Below are 21,583 nucleotides of genomic sequence, written 5' to 3' on the forward strand. Positions count from 1 at the left end.
GTGCTGTTGCACTGTGAATGACATTGGCATATGGGGGAAATGAATCTGGTTGTAGGGGGCAGGTTTGATGTCAGGGGAAAGAGGTTGAGGGCTGTTAAACCAGTTTCTTCCCTGCTTGATCTCTTCTGTGGTTCTGAGTGCTGAAGGCATGAAGGCTGCCCCATGGGTGCTCCATAGTCTGGGTGTCACCTACCTCTGTGATCCGATTTGATATTATTCTGCTCCAGTCACCTGACCTTTTCTGTTGCTTAGACAAATGCTTTCTCCAAATGCTTTCTCTCCTCAGGGCCTTTGTGATTCTGTTCCTGTGCTTGAAAATGTTTCCCTTCAACCTTTCACCTTGTCTGTTCCTTCTTTCCCTTTAAGTCTCAGACCAAAGATCTCTCCCTAAGAGAGGCCCCACCTGACCACCCTAGCTAGTGCCCCTACTTCCTCTCATGCCCACTTCTATTCCCTTCACCTCCCCCTGAAATGATTTTCTAGTTATTTCTTTATAATCTTTAGTTATGTTGTTAATTTGTGGTTGCCTCTGTCCCCCTATGTTACTTTGTATTGATGTGTAACAGTCTTACCATAAACTTGACTTAAAACAACTCCTTTATTTATTACTTTACAGTTAGCTAGTGGCCTTTGCTTCAAGGTCTCACAAAGCTATTAGTTGGGGAATGTGGTCTTATATGAAAGCTCAACTGGGATGGATCCATACCAAAGCTCTTGAGGTTGTTGGCAGAATTGCAGTCTGTTAGATTGAAGACTTCAGGCTCTTGGTGGTTGTCCTCAGTTCCTCATTGGTTGTGGAGGCTGCCCACAGTTCCTTGCCATGTGGGCCTCCCTAATATGGCCCCTTTGGGTCATTACAGATTACAAGGGAAAGAGTCTCCTAGCAGGATGGGCATTATAGTTGTATATGATATAATCACAGAAATGCCATCTTGTCACCTTTGCCATATTATATTGATGAGAAGCAATGGTCAGTAGGTTCTGCTTTGCTCAAGCAGAAGGGATAATGCAACGGTGCTCATACCAGCAGACAGGATCATATAAGCCACCCTAGAGTCTGCCTGCCACAATCACCAAAAAATAAAAGTTCCCTGAAAGGAACAGGTATTTTTGTTGTTCAATATGCTATCCCTAGCCATAAACACAGTACCACGTCCAGAGTAAGTGTGTAATAAAGGCCTATTTTAGGAATAAAGGAAGGATAAAGAGAGTAAGGGAGAGAGGGAGGAAGGAAGGGATGAAGGAGGGAAGGAAGGAAAGATGGAAAGAAGGAATGTCCTGCTTTCCCCTGTAATGTGCTTTAACAGCAAACACATCTGCTTGCAGTTGTCCTAAAGCAATGTCGCTGGGCTTTTATACATGCTGTTTCTTTTACCTCAAATCCTTTACCTCTGTCTCACATATTCCCATGCCAACCAACCTAACTATGGCCAACTCGTTCTTGAAGTCTCAATTAAAACACTACCTTTTCCTAGAAACTTCTCCTCACCCTTAAAATGTGATTACTCTCTACCATAAGCTTTTGTTTATACCTCTGGCACAGTATAGAACAGGGGTCTGTAAACTATAGCTCTCAGACGAAATCTGGCCTTTAGTCTGTTTTGTAAATAAAGTTTTATTGGAGCACAGCCATACCCGTTAGTTTGTGTATTGTCTATGGCTGCTTTCATGCGGTAGAGCCGAGCTGAATAGTTGTGATAAAAAAAAAAAAAAATACACACACATATATATATATGGCTGGCAAAACTTAAATTATTTACTATCTGGCTCTTTACAGAAAAAAGTTCATCAATACTTTGTGTAGACTGTTTAGCACATCTGTGGGAGTTGACCATTTATTTATTTCTTACCCCCACTATAGTCTGAGTTGCTCAATGCCAGAGACCACACGAGTCTTATTTACACCTGTATCCCAGCATTTAGAACAGTACCTAAAACTTAGAGGTTAAGAAAATTTATTAAAAAAAAGAAAGAAAATTTATTGAATGAATGAGGGATGCATTAGTCAGAAAATGAAAATACATGGAAAAACTCAAATTAGGATTATTTAAAGAGGGTGGGTTTACAAAGGGACTATTTCAGTAGTTGGGTGTGGTTCAGGGAACCAGGACTAGAAGCAATAGAGCTGTTACTACCCCTAAGGCAGAAGAGATTAGAGGAGTCAAAGTGTTCTAGAACCAGGAAGTGGTCAGCCATGAAGAGGAGCTATGACCTTTGATGGAGATATTAATCTGGACGTCCTCTCAGGGGGGGAACCAGGAGAATAAATACACTCTCTTCACTCTGTTCCCTTCCCTTATCTCCTGTCCAACCAAAGTGAAACAGAAGGGCACAGCAGCCAGCCCTGTGATGTGGCTCATTCAGGTTAGCCTTCCCAGGATAGAAAACAAATAACTGAAACAGAGACCAAAGCTCCTTCACTAATTTTTCTGGTTTGGTTGGAACTTCTCCTTTGGTGGTGGTAAACAAGGAGACCACAAGACCACAAGACATCTTAATCCTGGCCCCTCTTGCACTCTTCTAAGCAGAATTCCTAACTAGGCTTTGAGACCTTAACATGAACGTATCATGCCATCCTTGTTCAGAAGCTTGCTGTCCTTGTTCTCAGACTCTTCACTTCTCTGTGATTCCCATCATGGCCCCTACTGCTACCACCCCATAATAATGTACTTCCTTCCCATCTGCTCCAGGTCTTCTGAGCTCCTGTTCTCAGATCTATCTCAAATCTCTGATTGCTCACTCTCCATGGAATCTAGACCACTTCTCTTAACATCTGATTTTATATATTCTTACATTGTTCTGTAAATAGGTCATAAGTCTCAGTCCATCTCTTCAACTAGACTCCAAGCTGAGGGCAAGGACCAAGCCATGTTTTTAAGACCATTAGATCTGGACTCCCAAAATACAAGAAGTATAGATCTTAAAATTATCAGGACTTTATAGGTCATGTCAACCAGCTTCCTACCCATCACAAGTACATCATGTCCAGAGATTAATTACTAATCTCTGCTTATATACCCCCTGTGATAGAGAATTACTTCATTGTAAGGCAGCCCTTCCAAATTCAATACCTTATACTGAAATGTTATCTTCTTTCCTGAAATCCAGAGCATCACTCTGTATACACTTGCTATGTGGGGGCAGGTGGTCTTAGAGTCTGATCTGAACTGATTATGTATTCTCTAACTCTGTAAGTTGTACCATCATAGAGAAACATCCTTTTTTAACACCAACCCTAACTACCACCTCTGTATCCTCTCCCCACAAGTTGTTGGCTGTGTGTGAAAAATTAACTACTCTGAATGCTGTTTTTCTTTTAAGATTTTATTTATTTATTCATGAGAGACAGAGAGAGAAAGAGAGGCAGAGGGAGAAGCAGGCTCCCCCAAGGAGCAGGGAGCCTGATACAGAACTCGATCCCAGGACCCCAGGATCACAACCTTAGCCAAAGGCAGACGCTTAACAGATTGAGCCACCCAGGTGCCACTCAAATGCTGTTTAGGAAATATTTCTTCACACAGTTTCTCTCTTGAGCCTCATGATAATCCTATAGAGCTGGTGTTCTTGGTCATATTTTATGGAAGTCTCAACAACAATATGAACAACTAGGGTTAAATAAGTTTAAGTGACATACCCAAAGTCACCCAGCTAAGACGGAAGAGGGGACTCAAATCTACATCTTGTGGATTTGGTATTGAAGCCATTTTATCCACACTGCACTGTTTTTACTGCTCCCTCTTCCCAGATGTGCCACAGCAAAAAGAACATTTTGCTGGAATGCCACAGAATGAATCAAAAGAAGGATGTGAATATACGTGTGCCAAGTTAGGGACAGTGGTCTGCCCCAGGACATTTTTGTTTCATTTTTTCCAATGTTGTTTTGAATTCTTCATCCTCCCCCACCCCACCCAAGGTGTCAAACAGATGTGAAAATACCACAAAGCTGCAACTCACAGCATTGGTTTATGATTCACTGATTGGAATGAGGAAAAATAATGCAAGAGATTACCATGGTGATGCCTTTTTATGGAGACAGTATGGTAGATGATGAGCAACATGGCAGAAACCAGACATGGGCAAAAACAGAAAAGCACCCCTTCCTCTCTGGCTTACAGGGGGTCTCAGCACTCCCACTGGCCCAGACCTCACTGGGAGACAGAAAAGGAAATGGGCCATTTTGGCTGGAGTGGGAAGCAGTGAAGCCAGCAGGAGGGTGGGATGGGATGGGAAATTCTATTCTATACTGTTCTGTTCTATTTATTTATTCATTCATTTATTCATTCATTTTTCTTTCAGCAATTAACCTGATGCAGTAGAAGATGCTTAGACTCTAGCTGTAGATGGGGAATATGATGTAATAAAAAACATGTCCTTTGCATTCAGAGAGCCCAAGTTTACATCCTAGCCTTTGGCACTTACTGGTTGTGTGACTTCATGGCAAGTTGCTTTATTGGTAAAATCTAAGCTGGACTGGGGTGAGGGAAATGATGCTTCAGGTTCCTTATGGGGAAAATGGGATAATAATAGTACCTACCTCATATGATTGCTGTCTGGATAAGAGAAAATAAACATACAGTTTTTAGCACAATGCCTGGTGCATAGTTTGGGCCCAGCAAGCATCAGCTCTTAGTAAGGCTTATCTTCAGTATTTTTATCTGTTTAAGAAAGATAATAACACCTACCTTTCAGAACCATTGCAAAGAAACAGAAAAAAAAAAAAAAAAAAAGATGAAAAGCTCCTGACTCAAAATGCATTGTCAGTGTAGACTTCTATAACAAATAGGCTGACCATTTCAGTGGCTTAAGAATGATTTCTTGAATGTGTCTGAGTTTTATATAGGTAAATGGAGAGACGGGGGAGGGAAGGTCTCTATTCCATGTAGTCTTTCAGGGACTCAGGATCTTTCTGTCTGCCATTCATGGAGTCCTCCACTGGATTTACTGAATTCAGCCCAGGATGAGGAAAGAGAAATAGCATGGAGGATTGGGCAGGAAGTGTTATGTGTCAGGCCTGAAGGCAGCTAATATTGCCTCTGCCCGTGTAATAATGAGAACTCACATGGTTGCACTTCCCAGCTAGAGTAGCTGAGTAATGTATGCTATCTGTGTATACCAGACAAAGGGTAAATGGTTTGGTGGACAACTTGCTGGTCTCTGCCACAATGTTCGATGAATGGTACCCACTATTACGATTATTAATATAACACCAGGGTAATTCTCATGGTAGCCTAAGGCTCACTTGGAGAGATGGACAACCCTAATTATGCAATCTTTACTCTTGAGAACCTAAGAGAAGGGCCAGTGCTCACTGTTTTTGGCTCCCATGAGACATCTTTGACCATGATGACAAGACTGAATATCTCAAGGGTGACAGACAAGTGTAGAAAAGACATGCCATTGAGAGTCATTTGAAGGGAGTTCCATTGTTAATGTTAAACATTCAAAAGGTGTCTTTCTCTTCCTTTCTCTTCCACCTCTCTCTTTTGTTGCCAAACAAATCACTCCGAAACTTAATGGCTTAAGACACAGTGCTTATTTTAGTATTTCCCCCTCACAGTTTCTGTGGGCAGGAATTCAGGAGTAGTTCAGCTGGGTGAAATGGCTTAGTTTCTCGTAAGTTATAGCCAGATGGTAGTTGAAGCTTCAATCTCTCTCTCTTTTTTTTTAATAAATTTATTTTTTATTGGTGTTCAATTTGCCAACTTACAGAATAACACCCAGTGCTCATCCCATCAAGTGCCCCCCTCAGTGCCCGTCACCCATTCACCTCCACCCCCTGCCCTCCTCCCCTTCCACCACCCCTAGTTTGTTTCCCAGAGTTAGGAGTCTTTATGTTCTGTCTCCCTTTCTGATATTTCCCACACATTTCTTCTCCCTTCCCTTATATTCCCTTTCACTATTATTTATATTCCCCAAATGAATGAGACCATATAATGTTTGTCCTTCTCCGATTGACTTACTTCACTCAGCATAATACCCTCCAGTTCCATCCACGTTGAAGCAAATGGTGGGTATTTGTCATTTCTAATGGCTGAGTAATATTCCATTGTATACATAAACCACATCTTCTTTATCCATTCATCTTTCGATGGACACCAAGGTTCCTTCCACAGTTTGGCTATTGTGGACTTTGCTGCTAGAAACATCGGGGTGCAGGTGTCTCGGCGTTTCATTGCATCTGTATCTTTGGGGTAAATCCCCAACAGTTTGAAGCTTGAATCTCAAAGGTGTTTGCACTTACATGCCTGACCTCTAGGCTGGAAAGAATCAAACACGCAGGGACCTCTCAAACATCCAGCACCTCAAACATCCGGCACCTCTCTGTCTCTCTCTGTCTCTCTCTGATCTTCTTACAAAGTCTTTCCAGTGTCGTCTCTAGCCTTCTGGTCTTCCAACATGGCACCTCAGTGCTCCCATGCAAATGCTCCTAGAGAGAGCCAGGCAGTCACTTACTACTGCCTCTTCTAATCCAGCCTCAGAAATTCCGCAACATCATTCCTGCCCCCAGGCTTTTCTAAGCAGTCAAAGTGAGGTCTGCTCACTTTCAAGGGAAAGGGACATAGACTCTACCTCTCAATGGCAGGCTCGTCAAAGAAACAACTTGCAAACATGTTTTGATACCACCTCACTTCCTTACCCCACGGCAGGGGCTTCCCATCTAGTGATCATGCTTGCAGATGGTTCAAAACTCATGATAGGCTAAGATATACTGATTCCCTTAAGGGCCAAAGCTGATGGCTGAGAAATCAGGCTGAAGTTTCAGAGCAGCTTGGACTGAGACAAGGGGGGTTGGGGGAGTGATGAGCACATAAGGTAGTGTAGCCTCCTCTCAGTGTCCATTTAATTAATTCCCATTTTCAGCCAAGCATGCTTGTAATCAGGGTTTTGTGCTTACCATTCCAAGATTGCAAGTAGGAGAGGCTTACATAAAGCAGCAAGGCTCAGAGAATTTAAGTAAAATACTGAAACCCACACAGCTGGGAATAGGAAGTGGAGAAGAGACTTGAACCCTGACTTGTCTTACCTCAAAACCCAGGAACATGTTCTCTGACCTCCTCCCCGGCAGTTGGGCAGTGTGTGTGCTGGCTGGGCAGAGGACGATAAAGAAATAGGTGTCATAGAAATGTGAAAGAGAAGAGCAGTGTGAGGGGGCTACTTGTGGCAGCATCTTACTACTTATTAGTTGCAAAATGCACCCCTCTTTCATCTACAAGAAGATAGTCGTCTTGGGATCCCAGGATTCATCTGTAGGTGCAGAATTTGGGGTGGTATAGGCCGCTGCTCTTAATGCACTGAAATTTCAGAGTGGAAGTGGGGGGGTGCAGGTAAGAAGGATGTAGTTCAACTAATTATAGTAACAATAGCTGCCACGATTAAGTCTTTAACAAATGCCAGGTAAACACTGTGTGTCATCTCATTTGGCTTTCATAAAAATCCTTGAGGTTGAGGTGATTACCAACATTTTGTGGATAGAGAAGCTGAGCCTCAGAGATGAAGTGAACTGCCCATAGGTCACTCAGTAGGTGGCAGAGCAGGAATCCAAACTCAGGGCTGCTTTCCTCTAAAGCTCTGCTTCCCAAACACAGACTGTGTGCCTGGTGCATCCCTCCAACCCATCCACCACCACCACCCCCTGCCTGTCCCAAGTCCTCAGCTTTTCAGCAGCACACTTTGTGCCCCTTTATATAATAATATTAATTGAGAATATTGGTGCCACAGCCACCAGCACAAGCTGCTGAGATACCAGGCTGTGTCCTGGTAATTAAATGTTTAGTTGCATTGTCATATCTGCAGTTTTCAATGTCCCCAAACATCAATCCCAATTGAGACAGGAGGTGAGAAGAATACTCATGGTGAGTATGAGCATGCACATATGCCTATCTGTCTGATCCTCACACAGGCAACCTTTCTTTATTTCCCTGTGTAATTCTTGCTCTTCCTTTACTGGCACTCAGCTTAGTCTGAGAAGTCTACACACTGCCTGTCTCCATCACAGGCTAGTTAAGAAACAACCTGATTGCTATTGTAGGTAGTGGAAAACTGAATGAGGAAGGAAAGTGGTTACCAGGTGAGGCTACCCAAGGACTCACTTGATTTTTATTTTGATATTATTTTCAGTATCAGGAGAATAATCCCTTCTCATACAAAGTGCTCGAATCTGAAGATTGTTTCCCTGTTCCTTGTATGCAGCTGTGGATTTCACAGGTCCATCTGAGACATGACTGCAGGATGTCAACTTTAGGACCTGGCTAAGAAAACCTAAGAAATAGTGACTGTGTGGATGAGGATCTGTCATGGGGAAAATGACCTCCTGAGTTCCTGAATGTTCAGGAGAAAAGCAAAGCCAGTTTACAAGTAATTTGTTGAAACTCCAGCATGGCTAGAACCTTGAACAGATTCTCAAGAAGGCATGGTAGATAGGAATTAATCAATCAACATCCATTATTAAGAATTATAACATTGTTCATGGTCCCTTTTTTTGCATCTAGTCTTCTTAGATAATTTTAATGAACACAGAATATGTATACAGTTGTTCATAGGTTCATTCTTGATTTTGGTTTTCTCTAACTCTAGTTTTCTAATACCCATGGTGCCCCTTTTCCCCAACACAAATACCCCATAATGCTTTAAGTTCTTCCATAGCAAATTCTTCTCTTTGGGACCATTTTTAGGACTATAAACCCAATAGTTGTGGCAGGAGCAATCCATGTAACTGTCTTTACCTAATGTATGATATTAACAAAATTCCCCCTACTGTATGTCAGGCACATACTCTTTATATTGGGCTATGAAAGTTAAACTTTGCTAATGGACCAGGAGTTGCAAACTAGTTGGAAAATAAATACTTAGGTAGATAACAAAGTCACTCAAGATTCTCTTGGTTTCAAGTGATAGAAAATTCAACTCAAACTGTTTTAAGACAAAATATAGGGGATATGGGATAAATTGGCTCATATAATTTCAAAATACAGAAGTATCTGGCTTCAGGCCTGGGTAGATCCACATACTCATAGGATAGCATCAGGAATCACTTTCTCCTTATCTCTTGACTCTGGAAAACTCTCGATGGTGACAAGATGGATTCTGGCAATGTTAAACAGCTTGGAAACCCAGTGGGGAAAGAGCTGTTGGGAATTTGAGTCATGATACATTCCTGAAACAAGTACTGTGGTCAGAGGGAAGATGCTTATAAGCCTAGCCTAGATTAGGTCTGGACCTGGGAAGAGAGGTTGGCCTCACTTATGTGACATGATCTGAGAGTTCGGGGAGGGGACTCCAAAGAAAAAGTTGTTAGTCAAAGTGGGGCAACAGAAGCCAGGCAGCTAAATATAGCAGGGCTCTACTATATACATAATGAATAGCTTATTCCATACAGCCTCCTTAAGGTTGGTTGGGCATGCTCAAGGGATGACATTAATCATTGGAATTACCTTCTGCTTGACAAGCAACATTCCTTCAAGCCAGTCTGGGTTGAATAGACCATAAGTGTAACCTCCAAAAATCTGACCCAAATTTGCTCTCTATTACAGTGACCTGGACAGAAATAATATTACCAGGATTACCAAGATGGACTTCGCTGGACTCAAGAACCTCCGAGTCTTGTAAGTAACACATGATTCTTGAACATCATTTTCATTTTTAGCTCTTTGGCCTTGTGAAAATGTTTTGTTGCCCTGACATCACACCCCTATGCACTGGGTGACAGGAATTTACCATTCTGCAGCAGAAAACCCTTCATTAGTGTACCCAGGTTTTTCAGGTATCTTATTCTGTGTCTCTATGCTGCTGGCTGGGCTAGCCTGGTGGAAGAAGTCAGTTCCAGTGACAAGGAAAACAGAAGGCTCTACATGAATAAATCAACATGCCCAGCTTCTAGGATGACAGCAATGTCAGCTTGACTAACCATGCTACTCTTCCACAGAGATTATAATTTCTTCTCCAGCCTGTGCATTAAAAGAGCAATCAGAACGAAAGTTATTTATCTTGTTGCTTTATGGAGTGGAGGGGAAAAGGGAGGGAGTCAGACAGGGTCAGAGCCCCTGCTGTACACCCACAGCTGAACAGACAGGTAGCAAAATTTGAGATGGGTATTGGCACAACAGGGGAGCAAGGAATATCAGATTTCCTTGCTAAATATTGAATATCTTTACTCATCCCGAAGTCTGTAAGTGATAAGAATGCCTAAATGCTTGTCCATTAGCAAAGCTCAGACATTTAGAGGTACAAGAGAGGAGTAATCGGAGCCTCTTTCCTACTTTACTCAAAGGTTGATTTTGACCCCGTAAGTATGGCTCCAGACCAGGAGTACCATCTGGACAGTCTGGCCACTGCCTTGGTGTCTGCTGTGTCATGGAATCTTGGATGGCAGATCTCTACTAGAAGCAGCAGCTAAAGTCTTAGTAGCTGAAGCCACCTCCTTCTTTTTACTAATAGCCCTGTATAATACAAATAATTTTATTAGGGACAGTAAGTACCTGGTTCTGGTCCTGCCTCAGAATTAACTGCCCATGTAATCTTGGATGAATCACTCTACCTCTTTGGGCTTCAGTTTTCTCATCTGTAAGATAAGAAATGACAGTATATTAGTTTGCTAGGGCTGCTATAACAAAGTACCACACAGTGGGTGGCTTAAACAAAAAATATTACTGTCTCAGAGTTTCTGAGGCCAGAAATCCAAAATCAGGGAGTCAGCATAGTTGGTTCCTTTTGAGGACTGAGAGGGAGGATCTGATCCAGCCTGTCTTCTAGCTTCTGGTGGCCTCAGGAATCCCTGGCTTCTAGATGGTTATCTTCTCCCTGAGTCTCACATTGTCTTCCTTCTGTGCATGTCTCTGTTCACATTTTCCTTTGTTATGAGGATATCAGTCAAATTAGTGCACACCCTAATAACCCCTTTTTAACTGAATTACTTTAGTGAGAACCTTATCTTTTTTTTTTTTTTAAGGTTTTATTTATTTATTCATGATAGAGAGAGAGAGAGAGAGAGAGAGAGAGGCAGGGACACAGGCAGAGGAAGAAGCAGGCTCCATGCCAGGAGCCTGACGCGGGACTTGATACCGGGACTCCAGGATTGCGCCTTGGGCCAAAGGCAGGCGCCAAACCGCTGAGCCACCCAGGGATCCCCGAGAACCTTATCTTTGATAAGGTCACATTATGATAGCCTGGGGATTAGACATTAACATATGAATTTGAGGGGGATATAATTCCACTCATAACAAATGGCCAGAAGTCCTCCGAACTCTCATAGTTGCACATTTAATGCTTTATGGTTTTAACATTTTCATGAAATCTGTTTATTCTCACTGCAACCTGTGGGATATTACTTGTGTAGCGTTGTTTTTCCTCAATGAGAAGTAGATAGTGGTGATGATGATGATGACTAACAACATATGTATGGTACTTTTCACAGACCAAGTTCTGTGTTATGTGGCTATTAATCCCTGTCTCCCTAGAGGAAACAGAGGCACAGTTGTCCCAACTTCACATGGCAGGTAACTATGCTAAGGAGAAATCAGAACCCAGAATATGTGCTTTCTAACCTCTGTGCAGAACTGCTGTCCACTTGTATTATAGAAATTTTAGAAAACTAAGAAGCAATAGTCTACCCATTTTATAAATGCAGCCCTGATGTGCATTACCTGATATGTACTGAACACCAGTGTGTGGGGACTCTGGGGTCTAAATGTTGGGCCTCCAAATAGCAGATGTTTTCTCCTTGATATATTCTCCAGTCTATGGCATGTTCACACTCCTTCACCATTATCAGGAAGAACGTGGAGGGGCAGAAGGGGGCGACTCTACCCTCTGCTGAGTCTTTTGCCCTTAGCAGTTATGTGTCTGTCAAATGGCTGGAAGTTCTCATGAGATGTGTGTGGGTCAGAATTGAGACAGGGATGGGTTGAGGGAATTCCATAGCTCAGTTTTAGGGTAACTTTTATTGAAGAGATAGAGGCAGTAAACTCCCGATTCCAGGTCATTTGACAGCTTGAAGAACAAACATTTAACCTCTCTGTTTCCATTTCTCCCCCTGCATGTGTGAGAGATTTCCTTTCATACAAGTCAGAAATTTCACCTAATGCTTCATTTTCTAACCAAGTCAGAAAGAAAACCCTTTGATTTTCTTACCATTACATCAGAAAGGCTAATAAAAATTCCAATTTCCATATCTGCTGTCTGCAAATAGAAAGTTTAAAATAATCACAAAAGATCATATTAATATCCTCTGGATGGTCTACAAAACATTCCTTTGACTCCAGTTTATCTTTCATTTAATTGGCACATTTTTCTTGTTTTGATAAGCAACACCAAAACACTCCTTCTTCCCCCACTTTATAGACTCTGTTAATATACTGTGTTTCGTTATCTTCCTTATCAACTCAAAGACAATCCTATTCAAGTGGCCCTTTATTCTGTGAAAGAATCTGCTAGGTGGGATAGCTGAAATGCTTTCTCACACTAGTAAAATACTTAGACATTTAAACCATATTTTCCCTCAATCTATTCTTTTTAGTTGAGTAACCTAGACAACTATCTTTTTTGAAAAGCTTTCATCACACCTTGGCACATTCCCTATATCTGTTTCTTATTTACAATTTATAGTGAAGCCAGAAAAGACTCAATAGTCTTGAATAATTTGTGCTTGCCACCTATTTCCATGCAGAATTGTTAATACAGTTCAGGAGTGTGGGCAAAAGCAGATAAAATGGATATTGGGGAACTTTGGTCTCATCCAAAGGCAATTTTCCCCAAATAAAGTACATTCAAGGAGAAGATATAAGAATTGCCCATAACAATTCTTTCCCTACAGGGTGGAGTAAGAAAAGATCCCTTCTGGTGTTATCAATTATATTCTCTTTCTTACTAGTCTGTTGCAAGAACTCTGCTATGCCCACAATGTGGGAGCCAGCTTTATCCCACATGGGGTTAATAAAAGAATTAAACTCCTCCCTAGCCATCATCACATGAGGCGGTTTCCGATTCTGATTCAGTGTTAAAACTAAAAAAATAACAATGCTAAAAGAGCTGAAAATGAACACAGTCTGTGTGTCTCTAACTCAGAATAGAGTCAAACAATGGACAGCCCTTCTGGACATCCAACCTTTGCTGGAATCCCTGACCTTGCTGCATCTGGTCAGTAAAATGAGAATGATATCAATTACATTAGCTCAAGCTTCTGAATTGCATCTCAACCTAGAAGTCTGGATGAAAGGTTCACAGCTTTTTCATTGATTCATTTATTCATTCATTCATCAGATGTTGATTATGTGTTGCCCCTTTAAAAGTCAGGTATTAGGCTGGACTCTGATAGTTCTAAGAAGTAAATCTAGAAAAGGACCCTAGCTACCTGACTATAGTCAGGATTCCAGCAGGAAAGAGATGACACTCACTCAAGACAAATAAGGAGAGCTAAATAAAGAGTTATTTACAAAGAAATGGGCAAAGTTAAGAGAAACTGAGAAGATATGCCATAGTTTCTTCAGGCTAGCAGCAAGTAGCCTCTAGCCTCCACAATAGTCCTCTAGGCCTCAAGGAACAATAGGGGAAAGTGGTTATCTGAGCCCACAAAGGTAGGAACTACCTGATAGGATCTGTAGTCTTAGTTAGAGGGACACAGTCAATCTGAAGTTACTTGGCAGGGAAGGAGGTAGGAATAAATCCCCCAATATCAGTCCATCTCATCATCTCATTTTCCACTGGTGACTTCCATTGGCTAAAGTGATAAAAATTAGCCTCCCCACACCTGAGCATAGTTGAGGAGGGGCAGCTATTGAATACACATATATTTGCTTTTTTTTTTTTTTTTTTTACTCCCCTTTCTGAAAGAAGCTAGTAGTGTTAGATTAATTAGTATAGAACTAAAAGATTCATCATAGGAGGTTGGAGTTAAACTCCTTCAGAAACCCAGAGAGAATATCACACTCAGGCACTCTAGTATTGTTCTTTGTTATAATTGGGAACTTATGACAACAAGCACTGTGATGGATTGATTGATAGTAAAAACAGCTAAACAAATCCCCAGTCACTAATATTGAACTGATTCCCTGTTTAGCGAGATGTGCTAGTGTGAGTCTATTGGCATTCCAAGGCCCTCCTTGCCATATGGCAAAATAGAGAGGAAGACAAGGGAAGGTAAAGAACATTAATAAGCCTCTAATTGTACTTCAGATCCTGGGCTAGAGAATTTACACACTTTATTCCATTTTTGTCCTCATAAGGACTTATGAGACTTTTTTTTTTTTTTAATTTACAAATGAGGAAACAGTCTCTGAGAGGTTGACTGGGTGTTACACCATCAGCTGATAAGAAAGCAGGGAAGGGTTTAATGCCCGATTTGGCAAGCACACCAGACTGGGAGTTAGTCTTTCCTAGCTGGCTGTGTGACTTTATACAAATAATTTCTCCTTAGGCAAGGCTCTCAGCCTCCCTATTCCATGGTATCCATATGTGTTAAGTGAGGAGCCTGTAGGGGGCCAGAGTGACATGAACGTATGTAGTAAAGTGGGGGTGAGGACTGTGGCAGACTGAGGAGCCTGTGTGCCTTGCCTGACCCCATACTCAGTTCCTACCAGTTGGTGGTATTTGGAAATACAGGAGCTGATTTTTGTTTTCTTTTCTTTTTTTTTAAAGATTTATTTATTCATAAGACACACACACACACACACACACACACACAGAGGGGAGGGGGGCAGAGACACAGGCAGAGGGAGAAGTAGGCTCCATGCAGGGAGCTCGACGTGGAACTCGATCCTGGGTCTCCAGGATCATGCCCTGGGCTGAAGGCGGCGCTAAACTGCTGAGCCACCCGGGCTGCCCAGGAGCTGATTTTTCAGAAGGAGTTTCTTTTGTGATAATGTGTATGTGTGTATATATGTGTGCGTGATATTGATTTTTAATGGTTTGCAAAAAACTTACAAAAAAAAATGTAAAATGTCATTGAACTCAAACAAAATACCCTTATCACTCTGATAGTTTGAGTCAGACACTCCGTATGTCCTAGACTGGCCTTTTCCTTGATAGAAAATCAATGTTACGTGGCCCAAAGACATCTATAGTTTTTCATTATTCAGAAGCCTTTATTAAGTGGCTGCTGTGCTAGGCAACTGTGTTAAGGCTGAGTATGATAATGAACAGAAATTCCTACCCCCTTAGTCCTTAGGCATAGTGGGGAAGATGGACTTGAAAATAAACTGAAGGACCCAAGTGTTAAGCCCAAGAAGTACAGGGGTTATAAAATGCCTTGGAGGTGCTAGGCTAACATGGATAGAATCATTTTGAAATGAAGGTCAAGCTTCCTTAAAGCTGCCTTCTATCCTTCTGCTTTTTCCTTCAGGCGCTCAGAGGACCTCTTCTGTGTAGTCCAGGGCACCTACAGCCTTTCCTAAACTGCACCTTCCAAAGACACTTCCTTCAAACACAACTACATCTCTCTACATCTCATTCAACCAGCGGGATTGGCCCGGGATAGAAACTGGGCAACCTCATTGCTTTTCTTCCCTACTGTTCATCTAATCCAGTTTAAGCTGCCATTTTTTTTTTTTTAAGTTAGGGAAACAAATGTTTCATTGTATACTCAATTCCTAGGATATGCCACATGCATGAATCAACCTCAGTTAAGCAGAGTGTTTAGGTTTTTAATCATCTGCATGGAGAATATTGGAGGTCAGCAGAGTCCGTGGCTGGACTAGCTTTTGTGACCATCACCCTCAGCCAGGCCCTGGGCAAGGAGAATTCCTGGCACAGGCAGTTGTCCAACAGTAGGAACACCCTTTCTAGTAGGTGACCCAGAGTCAGAGTACACAGAGAAGGCCCTTTTTAATGAAGTATTTTTGCATCCTTAGAGGAGGGAGCTCCAAGGGAAGAGATACTGAATATATGTGTGTTTTTTATAAGAAGCAGCTTTTACCTCTTCCTTTTCTGTGCAACATCCTGCAGTGCTTGGGGGGACATTTGCTGAGAACATTCTTAAAATAGAGGCATGGAAACCAATCTGTCAGGTAGAAAGTGTGCAGGCGGCGAAACCCTGGTTACCGTGACACCAAGCTGGCATGTGAATTATCTTGTCCCACTAGACTGATCCCAGCTGGGGGGTAGGGGGCATGGCAGAGTGTCATGGGAGGGGCTGAGTGACCAGGTCTGCAGGGCCTGAAACCTAGCATGAAGACCCCTGAGGCCCGCTTGTCCTTGACCACTGCTGTTTCTGTGGTCCTAGGCATCTGGAAGACAACCAGGTCAGCGTCATCGAGAGAGGCGCCTTCCAGGATCTGAAGCAGCTGGAGCGATTGTAAGTACAGTACAACCTCCTTTCTTGAAAAAAAAAAAAAAAAAAAAAAAATCTCCTTTCTTGAAAAGTCATCATCTTCTTCTTTTTTTTTTTTTTTTTTTTTTTTTTTTGGTAAATTGACTTCATTGCAACCTTGCCAAAAAAAAGTCTTCAACATTTAATGAAATGTTTGCTTATTTTATTTAAAGTACATCAGATACATGTTAAAGAGACACTGAGATCCTTTTAAATTCTTTTTCTTTATTTTTTAAACTCTTTCTCTTTAAAAGATACTAGAATTGGCATCCAGGATCTATATTTCTTCTTCTTGGGCTTGAGCTGTTGCTTTTGGTATCTGTACATGGGGCTGGTTCTTGCCCAAGCCTTGTCCCTTTTGCAGGAGATGGAAGCCAGCAGTTGGTTATCCCTGTCATGGAGGCCAGTGTTAGATACTCGCTATTCCCCTGCATGGGTAGCAGGTTCCCTCCTCAGGCCCTCTCCTCCTGGAGCCGCCTCTGCCCCTCACAAGAGAGGAAAGATGGGAGAGTGGGCAGTACCGTCAGCGTGCCTGTATCTCCTCTGAGCATCAGCCTGTGTCAGGAAGCCCACATGTTTCCACGAGAGTATGTGGTGCCAGGGTTTAAAAATAGGCTGCTATTCTGACTATCAGAGGGAGAGACAAAGAGGGGTGGGAATGGAGATGGATGGAGCCTCCATTTATTTTGATGATTAATGCAATTGCAGAAAACTCTTGGGTCACTCAGATGGGGCTGCTGTTCAGATGGTTAAGTGGGCAGCTTCACCTTTCCTCAGTTAATCATATCTGGCAGCATATAACATCTGGATATTTGCTTCCTGCCCTCTAAGTGGAGCTTGTCCCAAAGAGCACTTAGTCATGCCTGGTGGGCGGCTCTCTTCCATGTTTCCCTCCACATCCCAGTTGGCCTGACATTTAAGCCTCTTTCTCCTGCAGTTGGGGGACAGAGGTGCAACAGTTCACTGCTCCACCAGCCTCCCTGGTAGGATCCTGTCCTGTTGCCAAATCTCATCTACAGAGATGAGAGTTGGGTAAGGTGGAGGGCCTGCCACCAACATGTTAGCTTTGTGATCTGCCATCTTTTCCCCTGGAGTCATTGCATCTGGGGTGACATGGTTATTATCTAGCAAAACCCTGTATTCCCCCTCCTTTGTGTGAACTGTCTCATTTGTTGTTCTCCATCTAGGTCAAAGGTCAATGTATGTTCTATGGTTGATTTAAAAATGTAACATTCATTTCTTATAAAGGAAAAGAGTTCTAAAAATAATACATGCTGCCTCTATTTACACTTATATTCTTAAGTCTCTTGAAACTTAAATTCTTATTTAAACCAAGGGAAAAATAAAAGTATTTGTTGAACTTGTTTCCTTTGTATGAGATATTAAACATTTCTTTTTTGTTTTTGATATTAAACATTTCTATGGAAGAGTAAATATGTAGTCCTTTGTGAAAAGGCCACCTCTTGCTTAGTCTTCTGATTAAAAGGGTAAATAAACTCCTAATTTATTCATTTCATGATTATTGGGAGGGAACTAATTGATAATTGAGTACCTTGGGGATACTAGGAAGTATGCCGATGTTTTATAAGCTGTCTGTTATTTTATCCCCATGAAATTCCTATGAGGTGTTATTAACCTCATTTTGCAGATGAAGAAACAGAGGCCCAGGGAGATGAAGCCAAAGAATTGTCAGAGAGGTGGGGGGAGGGGGGAGGAGTCAAAATTCAAAGCCACATCTGTCTGACATCAAAGCCCACACCCTTTCATACTTCTGTGCTCTGGACATTAGATGAAGTGTGATCTTTAGCAATGGCCCTGCAAATGGCCTCTCACATACCCACTTAACTCCAGGGAATATCAGTGAAATATGCTGGCAAAAGGTACTTTTCTCTGGTTTGGTGAATGCAGCAGAAACACCATGCATGTCTACAAGACTGAGAGGCTTACAATTGCAGGGAAACCTGGCTGTTTCTCTACTTTGTGTGTTAGGAGGCTAGCTGCTGGACTAGATAAACTCTCAAATCTCACAGCTTAACACAGTAGAAGTTTATTTCTTATTCGTATCAAACCCAGTAAGGGCATTCTTGGTTGCTGGGTCTCTCTCCTCCAAGGAGAGACTCAGGAACACAGGGTCCTTTCACTCCTTGACTCTGCCATCTTTAAACCGTGGCTTCCAAGGTACCAGTGTGTATCTGAATCAAGCCACTGGAAGGGAAAACAGTGTGAAGAATTGTGCATGGGAGGCTTTTATGGCTGGGACCTGGAAATTGTACATACGACTTCCACAATTACATACCTTGGATTAGAAATTATTCACATGGCCACAGTAAACTGCAGAAGAGGCTGGGAAAGATAATCAAGCCAAATGCCCAGTAAATAGAGGAAACAGAATTAGGGAATAGCTAACCAGTTTCTGACTTATACTGCAACTGATCTAAAGAAGTACTTGAATGGGAAGAAGAGTGAAAGTATAGGTGGCTGGACAGTATGCACAGTTGGATGGGTCCCCTTAGTTAAGGCTTTCCAATGTCAACAAGAGAAGGTATATGCGACATTATTCTGATGTGTTAATCTGGTGTTGGTTATCCAGTCTCTCCCCAAACAGACTGATAGCTATAGAATGGGAAAATAAAACATATTTGCTGTTAACAACTAAAGAAATAGATGGCTGATTGTACCATCTGTAGCCCTCACTCCTGACTTACCTTACTTGTGTCTCTATATTTGGTAGTAGATTCATCTTTATCGATCATACTCTGAAATACAGCCTGGAAATTATATGGGTTTTGATAATTCATTCCTGGAGTATTGATTTTCATTATGGATGGTATTTATTGGTTTGATCTCTTCAGCCTTAATGGGAAAGGGGAGAGAATTCTGTCCTTTAGTTCTCAGAGTTCTACATTCTTCCATAAAAGGGCCTCTGCTGCAGACTGAGTCAGGTGCCTCTCCTAACATACAACAATGATTGTCCTTATCACAGCACTTATCATACCATCTGTTAAGTCCCTATTTGCCTGATTGTCTCTAACCAAACCATGAGTATGTTGAAATCAGAAATGTTTCATGAAGTCTTAATCTCAAAGCTTTACACAAGGCATGATAGTAAATACTTATCAAATACTTGGGGTTTTGTTCTATACTAGTGGTTCTGAACTGAGACCAATTCCTCCCCACCCCCACCCAGAGGACATTTGGTAATGTCTGGGGATATTTTTGGCGGTCACAACTAGAGTGTGTTACTGGTATATAATGGGTAGAGGTCAGGAATGCTGCTAAACAGCCTCTAACACACAGGATAGCTCCTACAACAGAAAATTATCTGGTCCAAACCATTAACAGCACTGAGGGTGTGAAGCTCTGCTTCTTATCTGTTATGTATCAGATAGCATCATAGACACTTGACATATGCCATCTGTTTAATCCATACAACAATATTATGAGGTTAGAAATTCTGTGTCCCTGATGTGACAATATAAAATTCAAAGCATTGACTTTAAAGTATTGTTGCTAAATATGTCTCCCCTACATCTAATTTAGCTACATCTCACTTCTGGTTTCACCAAAGTAGGCAGGATGGAGTACTAAATTAAATGAAACCAAGAGGAATATTCAAATCCCATAGATGGAACATTCTACAAGAAAGCTGTGTTGGTCTCTTCAAAAAATCAACGTCCTGGAAAGATGGGAATTGACTATTGTAGATTAAAAGCTTAAGATAGGAACAGTAGCAAAATTTGGGAGGGTCAATGGAGTCTAAGTGTTCTAAGATCTTTGAATTATCCCAGAAATGATAATAGCACTACTGCTTATTGCCTTATTAAATCAAGGATGCATGTTGCAATCTGTAGGATAGCTTCTAAAAAGAACAGTTTAAAAAATGTAATAACCTAATAGAGGGAGAAAGGATGGAGAATGATTCAAAGAAAAATATAGTTAATTCAAATAAGGAATAAAAGAAAAGGAAAAGGAATTTAGAACGAATTAAACAAAGAGAAAACAAATAGTAAGGTGATGATCTTAAATACAAAAATATCATAATTATTGTGTATATAAATGGATTAATCCTCTACCTAAAAGACCGTGGATAAAAACCAACAATAATTATATGCTTTTTATAAAGACAAACATTAAACAAGAAGATAGAGAAAAAAATAAAAGGATAGAAAAGATACCATGAAAATACTAACCAAAAGAAGGATGGTGTGGATTTATTAATACTACTTAAAATAGACTTTTTAAAAAAAAAATAACGTTATTGGAGATAAAGAGGGCTATTTCAAAATGATAAAGGATTAAATACACCAGAAAAATACGAGAATTTGTATCTGTCTAAAAACATAGCCTGACAATACGTAAAGCAAATATTGACAGAATTAAAAGGATAGACAAGTTTACATTCATAGTTAAGATTCATTCTTGTAATTAATAGGATAAGCATATATAATCATTAGTAACAATATGGCCTATTATAATATTAGTAACAGTATGGAACAATATGACAGAGTTTGCAAACCTGACCTAATTGATTCTTAGAAAACACTGCAATCAAAAAATGTAGATTGAACATTTTTTTTTCAACTACATGTGAAATCTTTATCAAGCACTGGTTTACAAAGCATGTCTTAAAAAATATGAAAAGGTTGAAATCATATGGAGTATTTTCTCTGGCCACTGCAGAAATATTCAAGAAGTCAATAAGAAAACAGTAACTAGAAAATTTCAAATATTTGGAAATTGAGTAATATACTTCAAAATAAAATCTGAGTCAAAGAACATATCATAAGGGAAATTGGAAGATATATTTTCTGAATGTTAATAAACACACAGTATATCACGATGTATGGATTGTAGCCAAAGCTATGCTCAGAGGAAAATGGATACCCTTTAAGTTACATTATTCAATTTATGATGTATGTATGCTATCATACATTTTAAAAGAAGTAAGGATAAAATCTTGATGGAAGTACCCATTTTAAGAAGCTAGAAAAAAACAAAAAAGTAGGAGTGAAATCAGTAAGAGCAGAAGTATATGAAATAGAAGCATATACATAATTTTTAAGAATATTGAAAAGCGAAACTTTCACTCTTTTTTTTTTTTTAATTTTTTAATTTATTTATGATAGTCACAGAGAGAGAGAGAGAGAGAGAGAGAGAGAGAGAGGCAGAGACATAGGCCGAGGGAGAAGCAGGCTCCATGCACCGGGAGCCTGATGTGGGATTCGATCCCGGGTCTCCAGGATCGCGCCCTGGGCCAAAGGCAGGCGCCAAACCGCTGCGCCACCC

The 21,583-nt window shown here is 41.1% G+C and overlaps 1 protein-coding gene across 1 annotated transcript in view; it reads left to right on the forward strand.

Annotated features, from left to right (window-relative positions):
- Positions 1–21,583, forward strand: part of SLIT3 (slit guidance ligand 3) — a 591,933-nt gene that overhangs the window by 36,492 nt on the left and 533,858 nt on the right. The window contains exons 2-3 of the mRNA XM_038535455.1: positions 9,531–9,602; positions 16,211–16,282. Of these exons, the coding sequence (XP_038391383.1) occupies positions 9,531–9,602; positions 16,211–16,282 (144 nt within the window). The remainder of the gene's footprint in view (positions 1–9,530; positions 9,603–16,210; positions 16,283–21,583) is intronic.

The sequence above is a fragment of the Canis lupus genome, chromosome 4 (assembly GCF_011100685.1).
Source record: "Canis lupus familiaris isolate Mischka breed German Shepherd chromosome 4, alternate assembly UU_Cfam_GSD_1.0, whole genome shotgun sequence".
Lineage (NCBI taxonomy): Eukaryota > Metazoa > Chordata > Mammalia > Carnivora > Canidae > Canis > Canis lupus.